Source organism: Neophocaena asiaeorientalis, unplaced genomic scaffold (genome assembly GCF_003031525.2).
Source record: "Neophocaena asiaeorientalis asiaeorientalis breed wild unplaced genomic scaffold, Neophocaena_asiaeorientalis_V1.1 scaffold404, whole genome shotgun sequence".
NCBI lineage: Eukaryota > Metazoa > Chordata > Mammalia > Artiodactyla > Phocoenidae > Neophocaena > Neophocaena asiaeorientalis.
In genome coordinates, this window is record NW_020172589.1 from 158804 (window position 1) to 171286 (window position 12483).

The following is a 12483-nucleotide window of genomic DNA, read 5'->3' on the forward strand; positions in this document are numbered from 1 at the left end:
TCAGTAGTTGTGGCTCACGGGCTCTAGAGCGCAGGCTCAGTAGTTGTGGCACATGGGCTTAGCTGCTCCATGGCATGTGGGATCTTCCCAGACCAGAGCTCAAACCCGTGTCCCCTGCATTGGCAGGCAGAATCTTAACCACTGCCCCACCAGGGAAGCCCGAAAGGTGTTGTTTTTATAAAGGTCCTTCAAATTCTGAAATCAGAGAATTGTTGAAATCTAAAACTGGGAGAGGCTATGATGTGGAGATTGTGAAATCAGGGCCCATAATGTACCCAAGGGAAGCAGGCTGAGTGGTGAGCATTCAGGGTGAAGCCCTGTACTGGGGAGGCCCTGGGGAAGGGGCTGCAGAAGAGTGGGGCCAGAGGACAGGAGGTGGGTAGGCAGTCCCTCTCAGCTCTAGCCATTCCTGCCACGGAGGAATTGGACACGGAATTGACTCTCCAAGAGAAGCCGAACGGATCTCTTAAACAGTAAATGTAGGCTTCCATGTCGAATGTTGAAGAAAAATACCATACAGGGCAGAGAAAGCATGTCTATAACACTCTGACGTCTTGTGCTGCCAGTTTGCAGCCTCTGTTTCAGTGCTTTCTTTTAGTTGAGCCCATCTCCTGCCCTGTGCAGAAACCTCTTCTGTTAGAAGACCAAGGTGAAAAGAAAGCTCTCACCTTCTCCCATCTGGGGCCCAGAAGCATATGGAACACCCTGATCCTCATAATCCTTGTTCTGAGGAAATATTAATGATTTAATCTCCCAAGCTCACTCTCTCTCCTCTGCAGCCACACCAGTGAGATTCACAGATAAGACCCAGAGAAGTCTGGGCTGGAGCAGAACGCATCCTGACTCAGTTTTGTCACAAAAAAAGAGGCCAGCCTCAGCCCCCTCCACAGAAATAGGCAGTAGAATTCCCAGCCATGGGCGAGGTGACGGCAGAGGAGGTGGAGAAGTTCCTGGACTCCAATGTCGGCTTTGCCAAGAAGTACTACAACCTCCGCTATCGGGCCAAGGTCATCTCGGACCTCCTGGGGCCCAGGGAGGCAGCCGTGGACTTCAGCAACTACCACTCGCTGAGCAGCGTGGAGGAGAGTGAAATCATCTTCGACCTCCTGCGGGACTTTCAGGAGAATTTGCAGGCCGAGAAATGCATCTTCAACGTCATGAAGAAGCTGTGTTTCCTCCTGCAGGCAGACCGCATGAGCCTGTTCATGTACAGGGCCCGAAATGGCATTGCTGAGCTGGCCACCCGGCTCTTCAATGTCCACAAGGATGCTGTCCTCGAGGAGTGCCTGGTGGTGCCCGACTCAGAGATCGTGTTCCCCCTGGACATGGGAGTGGTGGGCCACGTCGCGCTCTCTAAAAAGATCGTGAACGTCCCCAACACAGAGGAGGTAACCTCTTCCCCGTGAGAGGGAGGGCAGGGAGGCATTATTCCATGGGGTTCTGGGGTGCAAGTGGGATGGGGAGCTGCTAGCCAACAAGACTGGGCTGGTGACAACTTGGCACTTTTCTTTCTTTTTTTTACTTGTTTACTGATAACTTTCTATTTTGAAAAAAATAATCAAATTTAGAAGAGTTCAAAAATAGTACCAAGAACTGTATACCTTTCATCCAAATTCACCAACTATTCACAACTTACCACATTTGCTTTATGTCTCCATTTTTTCCCGACCCATTCGGGAGTCAACATATCCTTTTAATCACAGGTACTTGGCTGTGTATTTCCAGAACAAGGACATTTCTATTATATCCAAAGCACAATGATCAAATTCAGGAAATGTGACACTGATACAATACTATTATCTAATAAACAGTCCGTATTCAGTTTTTGCCAATCATCTCAATGATACCCACATAGCACTGTCTCTAAATAGTCTCCTCCAATCTGAAACAGTTTCTTGATCTATCTTTGTTTTCCATGATGCTTATGTTTTTGAAGGGTGCGGGCCGACTATTCTGGAGAAATGTCCCTCCATTTGGGCTTGTCTGAAGTGTCTTCATGTTTAGATTCAGGCTATGCATTTCTGGCAGGTATATCATAGAGGGGATGTTGTGTTTTTCTTCATGCTTTGCATCGAGGGATATAGGATGGCAGTCTGTCTCATCATGGAAACGTCAAGTTGACCACTTGGTTAAGCACTTGGCTCTGTCTTCTAAGAGTCCAGTGTTCCGTGGGATTCTCCTGGCAGCTCTGACAAATCACTTAATGCAGTTCTCCCCATAGCCCTCTGCCAGGGTCAATTCCTACTCATCCTTCAGATCTCAGCTTAAATTCACTTCCTCAGGGAGACCCTCCCAGGTCCCTTTGTTAGTTTCCTTCCTAAAACTATCTATCACAATAAACCCTGGAGGCCAGGGACCATGCCTGCCTTATTCTTCACTTTATCCCAGGACCCAGCAAATATCTGGGACAAAGCAGATGCTCAGTAAACACTTGGCGAAGAGACTCACAATCAAGTAATTATGCAATAATCCCTTTAACACCTAGGCCTTTGTGGGAAATGGTTTTCTCTGAAGCACACTGGGCTGGATCTCCCATGGGGCTCATCTCTCCTTGACCCTCCAGGGGTAAGGGTAAATGTTCTGCACCCAGGGGGCTTCCCTGAGGACTCATCCAACTGGATTGGAGTCTGTTTTCCCTTCGATTCTCTCTAGACTTTAACTGTAGCCAACATGGGTTGTCACAGTCTTATAACTTATTATCCCTGTTTTACAGATGATGAAACTGAAATCCAGAAAAGTTAAGTAACTTTTTCTCTGAGTCACAGAGATAGAAAGTGGCAGAGCAGGGATTTGAATTCAGGCACTCTGGCTGGTGCCCTCACCCTTCACTGCTCTGCTGTTCTATACCTCCTCATTATCTAAAATACGAGGGCCTTAAACGAAGTGCAGTTTACAACAGGTCATTTCAAATTGCATGGCAGAAAGTTAAGATGTTAAGCTTTGAGGTCAGATCTGGGTGCGTATCAAGACTCAGCCACTTTCTAAGAACATGGCCTTGGCAAATTGTTTAGCCTGTTTGGGCTCACTTCCTAATTTATAAAACGGAGGGAGAAACCTAGTTTCTCTAAGTGTTGTTGTAGGATCAAATGAGGGAATTATTCCTCATCTAGCAAAGTTCTTGGCACATAGTAATGGCTTTTACTGGCAGCTCGTCCTCCTTGTTAATATTATTACTATTTTGTTGTTGCTGTTAAGGGTCTATTTACTCTAAGGGATGAATGCTGTACCAGGTCTGTGTGGGATTTGGAGAAGAATCCAGTCCTGCCCTTCTGGAGCTTTCAGTTTAGATTCTATTTGTGGGGAAAACAGAGAACAGAGGTGCCGAAAGCTTCTATGGACTCTGGTGTTGAGGGATTGAGGATTTAGGAAGGTTCTCTAATTCTGAAATAGCCCTAAGAGTTTGCTGAGCCCTGCGCTAAGGAACAGCTTGCTGTTTCCTGTTCAGCCCTGAAGTTCACTCTGGACGTGATGGCTGTGCTTCCCCAGAAGATTTCTGGACATGCAGCCCCCTTGGTGGGTGCCCTCAGGCTTGGAATGAAGTCAGTCCAGGTCAGCAAGCCTGTGTCCTCCACACATGCATGTGTTCTTCCTTGAGATATCGTACTTTATTTGGGCCTTTGGATAGAAACTGGGAGTTGGATGGAGAAGGGGCAGGAACATGGTGTAGACTGGGGTCTGGGTCATCCCTGAACCACCACCAAGTGATACTCTTAGCCTTTAGCTCCACCCCCGCCCCCCAAAACCTGGGACATGCTTATAATCACTGAATTTTAAAAATGTGAAACCATGAACGGAGTTTCCCAGGGTTGGAATGTGGCTCCCATGCCCTAGCACATTCCTACTTATCCTTGGGATCTCCTCAGGGAGACTTGTCATTAGGGCTGCCAGATAAAATATAATATGCCCAGTTAAATTTGAATTTTAGATAAGCAAAGAGTACTATTTCAGTATGTGTTTTGTGCCATCTTAAACTGCCAATAATCAATGTTGTGGTTGGACAAGGCCTTGTGGTTCTTATGATGAATGCAAGATACCCTTCAGCACTAACCATCAGGAAACTTTGAAAAAATAAAGGTGTATTACTTACAAGACCTGGAAATTACATAGCACACCTGGGGCTACACAGGGAGGTCTCAGGTAGAGTGGGGTCCAGCCTAGGGTTTTTCTTTTTCTTTTGCGGTACGCGGGCCTCTCACTGTTGTGGCCTCTCCCATTGCGGAGCACAGGCTCCGGACGCGCAGGCTCAGCGGCCATGGCTCACGGACCCAGCCGCTCCGTGGCATGTGGGATCTTCCCGGACCGGGGCATGAACCCTTGTCCCCTGCATCAGCAGGCGGACTCTCAACCACTGCGCCACCAGGGAAGCCTAAGGTTTTTATGGCGGTCGAGGGTAGGGGCATAGGCTTCCACAGGCTCACTTTTTATTAGTTAATTTAAAACATAAGAGCAGAAATTTAAATCATGGTAAGAGAAATTAGAAAACAAAAAGTGGCCCCAAATGATCAGTTATTGAGATCAACCAAGATCTTCAAAACAAAGGAGCCTCAGTGGGAGGAGGTGGCCTGGCTCTTTATCTGTGTGTGGCTGACAGCAGCAGTGTGTTTATTTGAGATAGCCAAATAGCCATCTTTGAGGTGGATGTCTCAGCAATGAAAGCCTAAGTCATGCACTTAAATTACAAAAGTGAAAACAAACAAAAAACTACAAAAAGTGTCAAGCTCACACTACCGTACACCCTCTGCAATATTTACGATATACTAAAAAATTACTTACCTGAAATTCAAATTGAATTAGTCATCCTGTGTTTATCTGCTAAATCTGGCAACCCTACTTGCCATTCAGTATTTGTTTATTTATTCTTTACCCTTTCTCCTTAGGAAAGCCCATAAGGCCTGTTTGTTCCTGTGCGTCCTATTTACCACTGGTGCCCAGACCTAGTCCAGTGCCTGGGACAGAGTGGGTACTCATTACAGTTTATTTATTGAGTGAATGAATAAATGATGGCCCTGTCCCAGTGATATTGTGATTTATAAAAAGAAATATTTATTTGGTCTTTGTCCTGGTTCCTGGCACAGAACTGATCCTTGTAATTTCCTGAGTGTTAGAACCACCTGACACCGAGCTCCTAAATCCCTTGGAATTTCCTAGGTGGTCAGTGGTCTTTTGTTCTAATGTGGGGACTCTTGGTGGGCTCCTGGATGGGGGCCGGTCATGAGAAAGATAAAGGCGTGATTAGACACTTGGAACTTTTAGCCCATCCCCTATTCTCTTAAGAGGGGAGAGGGGCTGGAAATGGAGTTAATAATCTATCATGCCTTTGTGATGAAACAGCCATAAACGTCCGTAAAAGTACAGGGTTCACAGAGCTTCTGGATTGGTGAACACACGCATGTGCTGGGAGGGTGGCGCATACCCCAACTCCAGGGGGACAGAAGCTCCTGCACACAGGACCCTTCTGGATCTCACCTTATGTGTCTCTTCATCGGACTGTTCACCTCTACCCTTATTATACAATAAACCTGTAAATGCAAATACTTCCCTGAGATCTACGAGCTGTTCTAGCAAGTTATCAAACCCAAGGAGGAACCTCGATTTATAGTCAGGCAGGCAGAAGTACAGATGGCAACCTGTGACTTGTATTTGGTATCTGAAGTGGGGGCAGTCTTCTGAGACTGAACCCTTTCACTGGTAGGTTCTGATTCTCCAGGTGAACAGCGTCAGAACTGAACTGAATTGTTGGATACCCAACTAGTGTCAGAGAATTGGCCAGTGTGGGAAAAAACACCTACGCATCTAGTTTGAGAAGTGTTGTGAGCGTGGCAGTAGTGTGAGAGTAAAGGAGAACAATGAGCTTTTTCTAGACACTGACAAATCGCACTTCTGAAGACTGAACCTGAAAACACTGCCATTTCCAGAGAATCTTACATCTGTTGTCTTGCGCTCCTTCCCTCACTGTGACACCTGGAACCCAGCATGCCAGGCCGGAAAGAAACCTCGAGGAGGACCTGGTCCAACACTCCAATTTTACCAAAAGGAAAATTGAGGCTCACAGAGGTTTCCGCTACTGACAGTTTATTGACTGGCTCATGAAGCCACTCAGAGAACAAGTCCCTCCCTCCTGGGGCCCCAGGACATCACCCATCTGGTGGGGGCCTCCTTCACACTATGGTTTGAATTGTGAGTGCATGTTTTACATGATGTCCCACTGTACAGTGATAACCCATTGATAACTCACCTTTCTTACTGATCTTGGCATATCCAACGCCTCTCACAGAGCCAGTGCTCAGTAAATATAAGGAAATGAATGAATCAATCCAGGAATGAATCAATCAGCATATCAATGAATAAATTAATGAATGAATGCAGTGGCTGTGCCATTTACCAGCAGGAGAATAATTGTCTATAAAAACAGGGAAGGAGAGAATTCTGTGTGACAGGGCAGATGTGAGAGTTAATGAATTGTCTGGCTCTGGGCCAAGTACATCATTATTATCCAATAAATAGATGTCATCATGGGATGCAACAGAGCTTGGCACTGCGAATGTTTGAAAAGAGGAACTGGGGTTTCCAGGAATGAGAAGCAGTCTTGCATTACATTGGAATAAAATCTAAGCTCTTTACAGTGGCCTCCAAGGCCCTGTCAGATAAGGCCTCTGCCCATCTCTCTGACTTCCTTACCCTCCAATCTCCCTCACTACACTGGTGTTCTTCCTGTTTTTCAGATCAGCCAACTCACTGCCCTCTCCCGGCCTTTGCATTCTCTGTGGTCTCTGCTTGGAATGCATTTCACCTGCCTGGCTCCTCTGAGCCTTCAGCTCTCCGCTTACCTCTTGGAGAAGCGTCCCTACCCACCATGACTGACCAAAGCAGCTTCAATCTGCCACCACTTCCATCACTGTCTATAGCATCATCCAGTTTCTCTCCTTCAAAGCAGCTGTTTACTTGCTTTTTGTCTGCCCACCCCATTTGAATGGAAGCTTCTCTAGGGAACATCCACCCCTCTTGTTCACTGCCTACCCTGAGGGTCTAGAACAGTGCCTAGCATACAATAGAAGGCACTCTGTTAATGCTAACTGAATGAATGAACAACTTTGGGCTTTCCTTAGCTCGACTTCTGATTCCTGGGCTTTAAAATGAACAGTTTGAGCTAAATTGTTTCTAAGGCCCCTCCGTCTCTGATAAGCTGAGGTTCTATGACACGGTTGTTTAGAACACTGTATATGCTGAAAATATAAGGATGACAATGACTATGCAAACACCAGTCAGTTGGCAGCTGTACTATTTGTGAGAAAGTTCCAGGGCCGAGAACTCAGTGGGAGAGAAGGTACTGGTGGATTTAGTAGTATCTGCCTCAGATGAGGGTAAGGCCCAAGTACTGTTTTCCTTGACGGAAGTGAATATTGCAAGACTGAACTGACTTCATGAAATGAATCTGAGCATGCCCCACTCAGGCCTGTGTTTAGGGATTCATCAGTGTCCTTAGAGAGCGTCGTGGAAAACCCCTGTGGCTAATGCCTCTTTAGAGATTTTGCTTAATCCTAGAACACTAATTCAAGTAGAGCACTACAGGCTTCTCTTAATTCCTTTACCCTTCACCTGGTTTGAGACAGCTTCCTTGACAATAGTGCCTGTTTATTTAACCCCACTCCAACCGGAAGAAATTAACAGAGGCAGAGCACCACACTCTGAACTTCTACATCGTGGAAAAAACACCGCACACCCGGTTCTAGCAAAGCTCTGTGAATTGGCTCTATGAAATACATTTCCCTTCTCAGAACAGCATGAACTGTACATGTCTGGGCTGGCTTGTGTCCAAGCAATGCTGACCGTTGGGAAACCTCACAGTGCTACCAGGAAACAGAAAGGTGGATTCTTTGGGATTTAAGACAATTCGGGTTCTGTCTCCCCTTTCTGACCACCTGGACTGCAACGCCCTGTACTGGCCTCCATATTTGCCTTCAGGGTGAGGTGTGGGAGGTGTGTGCTCCTCTGAATTTCCACCGCTTTGAGCCAACACTTACATCCTGCATTACTAGTACTGATTTATCTGTGTGCTGGCCTGAATCTTAGTCTTCTCTGTATCCCTAGCACTTAGCCTAAGTCCTGACACAAAGTGGGACTTCCATTAAGATTTGTGAAATGGGGGGCTTCCCGGGTGGCTCAGTGGTTAAGAATCTTCCCGCCAATGCCGGGGACACGAGTTCGAGCCCTGGTCCGGGAAGATTCCACATGCCGCGGAGCAACTAAGCCCGTGTGCCACAACTACTGAGCCTGCGCTCTAGAGCCCGCGAGCCACAACTACTGAGCCCACGTGTTACAACTACTGAGCCCGCGAGCCACAACTACCAAGCCACCGCAATGAGAAGCCCGCGCACTGCAACAAAGAGTAGCCCCCGCTCACAACTAGAGAAAGCCCGCGTGCAGCAACGAAGACCCAATGCAGCCAAGAAAAGAAAAAAAAAAAGATTTGTGAAATGGGGATATCCATTGGACTGGCTGTGTGGTGCTAGAACTGGATTGGAAAAAAAGCTGAAAGTAACAAACTATTTGGTTCAACCACCTAGACCCAGGTCTGCCCTTATCCAGCCTTCCCTGAAAGGCAGCAGAGCTGAGGGCAGGTTCTGGAATCACACACACAGACAAGTAGTAAGTAACATTAACTTTCCTGAGTTTCAGTTTCCCCTGCTGTAAGATGGACTAACGGTCCCATCTCACAGGTTGTCGGGAGGAATAAAGTAAGCTGATGCGGGCAAAGCGCCACACATAGTACCTGCTGGCTACTGTGATTATTATACTCACTAAGGTCTTTTCCGCGCTCAAGTTTCTACTTTGGGCTAAGCTGCCATCACCTCAGGAGAGCCTTCTCGAAACCTTCCTCCACAGATAAAGTCAACCCTCCACCCCCATCCTCGGGCCCCTACAGTGCTGTGCTCACATTTTCTCCACAGCCCTTAGTGGGTCGTATTTCAGACTTTCTTCTACTGGATTTTGGAGGCTTCCAGGGCAGAAATCATCTCTAATTGCCTTCCCCCGCTGAAGCGGAGTAGATGGAAATGTCTTCATGCTTTTGTCAACAAGAGAATGGGGAGCCCCCTTACCCTACCCCTACCATGGGCACCTGGGGCTCTGTGTTGTTTTACTGTCTTTGCTCTTCATCTGCCCACTCAGACTTGTCTCTGTCTTCCTTCAGGATGAGCATTTCTGTGACTTCGTGGACACCCTCACAGAGTATCAGACCAAGAATATCTTGGCTTCTCCCATAATGAATGGGAAGGACGTGGTGGCCATAATCATGGCTGTGAATAAAGTGGACGGGCCCCACTTCACCAAGAGAGATGAAGAGGTAAGAATGCTTTAGAAATTGCCGGGGTGGCCATGCTAGCACATTCTCCCAGCTCACAAATCCTCTGAACCTTGCTATTCGGCCTGGCCTCGGTTTCCCCATCTGTAACACAAAGAAGTTAGTAGTCTGATGCTCTGTGAGGAAGGCAGGGCAGGATAATCATTAAGATGTTGGACTTTGGAGCCAAGAACGTAGGGAAAATTGTTCTGGTTCTGCTAATATCTGTTTGACTTGGGCATGTTGCATAAATTTCTCTGAACCTCAGTTTTCTTATTTGTAAAATGGAGATGACTTTTTAGTATCTCTCATATAGAGTATCTATAGTATCTCTTGAGGTAGTTGTGACGAGCAAGTAAGATAACATATATCAGTGACTTATCACAGGGCCTGCGAACTCAATAAATAGCAGTTTTTCATGAATACACCCCTATTAACGTAGACATTCTACATTCTGTGAGTTTTGCCCTCTTATAATGCATCATTTTATGAGTCAGCTTCCATGATCCATCTGCTCAAACTGTCTCAGATGAAGCTTTGAAAATGTTCAGACTTATTTGCTGATGGTGGAAGTGGCCACAGGAGGAATTTCTCCTTCTCATCTGTTTCCCCTCATGCTGTTTGATTTTCAGATTCTTCTCAAGTACCTCAATTTTGCAAATATAATCATGAAGGTGTTCCACCTGAGTTACTTGCACAACTGTGAGACTCGGCGTGGCCAGGTAAAGGGCTTGGCTCATTGGAATGGACTGGATGTGCCCTTTTCCTGAAGCATTGATATGCTCAACTGGAAAGGCAGTGATAATAAAAGGGCCTGGGAACCATCATACTGTCTCTGCTCAGCACCTCTGGGGTTGATGAGGTAGTAGGTGTTTGTAAAGCTGTATCCCAGGTACATGTAAAAGTATGAGATTAGATCACTCCCTAACACCATACACAAAAACAAGCTCAAAATGGATTAAAGACCTAAATGTAAGGCCAGAAACTATCAAACTCTTAGAGGAAAACGTAGGCAGGACACTCTATGACATAAATCACAGCAAGATCCTTTCTGACCCACCTCCTAGAGAAATGGAAATAAAAACAAAAATAAACAAATGGGACCTAATGAAACTTCAAAGCTTGTGCACAGCAAAGGAAACCATAAACAAGACCAAAAGACAACCCTCAGAATGGGAGAAAATATTTGCAAATGAAGCAACTGACAAAGGATTAATCTCCAAAATTTATAAGCAGCTCATGCAGCTCAGTAACAAAAAAAGAAACAAACCAATCCAAAAATGGGCAGAAGACCTAAATAGACATTTCTCCAAAGAAGATATACAGACTGCCAACAAACACATGAAAGAATGCTCAACATCACTAATCATTAGAGAAATGCAAATCAAAACTACAATGAGGTATCACCTCACACCAGTCAGAATGGCCCTCATCAAAAAATCTACAAACAATAAATGCTGGAGAGGGTGTGGAGAAAAGGGAACACTCTTGCACTGTTGGTGGGAATGTAAATTGATACAGCCACTGTGGAGAACAGTGTGGAGGTTCCTTAAAAAACTACAAATAGAACTACCATATGACCCAGCAATCCCACTACTGGGCATATACCCTGAGAAAACCATAATTCAAAGAGTCATGCACCAAAATGTTCATTGCAGCTCTATTTACAATAGCCTGGAGATGGAAACAACCTAAGTGTCCATCATCGGAAAAGACACAGACCTACTAGAGAATGGACTTGAGGATATGGGGAGGGGGAAGGGTAAGCTGTGACAAAGCGAGAGAGAAGCATGACATATATCTACCAAACGTAAGGTAGATAGCTAGTGGGAAGCAGCCGCATAGCACAGGGAGATCAGCTCGGTGCTTTGTGATCGCCTGGAGGGGTGGGATAGGGAGGGTGGGAGGGAGGGAGACGCAAGAGGGAAGAGATATGGGAACATATGTACATATATATAACTAATTCATTTTGTTGTAAAGCAGAAACTAACACACCATTGTAAAGCAATTATACTCCAGTAAAGATGTGGGAAAAAAAAAAAAAGCTGTATCCCAGACTGATTGCATGAACAAGCTTTCAAGTCAGGCAACTTGGATTTGAATCCCTGCTAAGCCATTTACTAGCTCTAAGAGCGAATCACTTAACCTCTCGGAGCTTCAGTCTCCCCATTTGAAAAATGGGGAAAATTATGGGATAATGTATGTAGGGCACTTGTGCTCAGCCAATGTTTGTTATTATCATTCTTATTAACAACCTAGGAGATAAAAGAAATGGGAAGAGTTGGACCCAGTAGAAGCTGCCCAGTTATTCACCTCTCCGAACCTCAGTTTCTCCATAAATAAAATGGGGACAATTATTGTATCTCTTGGTTATTGTGAGCCGCTGCTCTGTGCCTTAGAAACACTGACTATGTTTTTGTATTTTTTCAGATACTACTGTGGTCTGGGAGCAAAGTCTTTGAAGAACTTACAGACATTGAGAGGCAGTTCCACAAAGCCCTGTACACAGTCCGAGCCTTCCTCAACTGTGACAGATACTCCGTGGGGCTCTTGGACATGACCAAGCAGAAGGTGAGAAGACTTCAGGGGCAGACATTTCCAAGAACAGGTTAAATATATAGCAGGTGGAGCCCAGACTTCTATCACAAATTCAGTGCTCAGGGAAGAGTCTGGGAGGATGTGGATGGTTGTGAAAAGGTTTTCATAGGTCTTTTACACTGAGAAGAGGACTACCAACCTTTAAAGAGGAAAAGTCATTCTAGGGCACAGGGGAGTAAAAATAACCTGTATCTTCCCTAGTCTGTTGGAAAAAAATGAGTATGTGAGAAGAAGGCGTGATGAGGTGGTGAAGGTAGGTGATAAAGAAGTTTCCATGCAGGATGAAAGTCCAGAAAGAAGAAAGTTGCCAACTTCAGGAATTCTCAGAAAATGCACTCAAAGGTGGGCAGAAACCTTTCCTATGGCGTATGGAGCCCAAGGCTCAGCCAGGCAATTGAAGTGGATGCTTCTGCTTAGATCTGGTCCCTCAGAATGCTCTGGGGTCACGTTGGCTAAGGCGGCAGAGACTCAACTGGCCCCCAGTCATGTTCTTCAGCTAGCTTTTCCCAAACCAACTCTCCCATTGCTCTTTCTCTACCTGTCTC

The 12483-nt window shown here is 45.8% G+C and overlaps 1 protein-coding gene across 2 annotated transcripts in view; it reads left to right on the plus strand.

Annotated features, from left to right (window-relative positions):
* Positions 1–778: 778 nt before the first annotated feature.
* Positions 779–12483, plus strand: part of PDE6A (phosphodiesterase 6A) — a 66610-nt gene continuing 54905 nt past the window's right edge. Inside the window, exons 1-5 of one of the 2 annotated variants that reach the window (XM_024738250.1) lie at positions 779–821; positions 868–1388; positions 9191–9343; positions 9973–10062; positions 11771–11911. In XM_024738250.1, the coding sequence (XP_024594018.1) occupies positions 915–1388; positions 9191–9343; positions 9973–10062; positions 11771–11911 (858 nt within the window). In that variant the 5' untranslated portion in view covers positions 779–821; positions 868–914. Of the gene's footprint in view, positions 822–867; positions 1389–9190; positions 9344–9972; positions 10063–11770; positions 11912–12483 lie in introns of those variants that run through there. The other variant, XM_024738251.1, reaches the window with a different exon arrangement.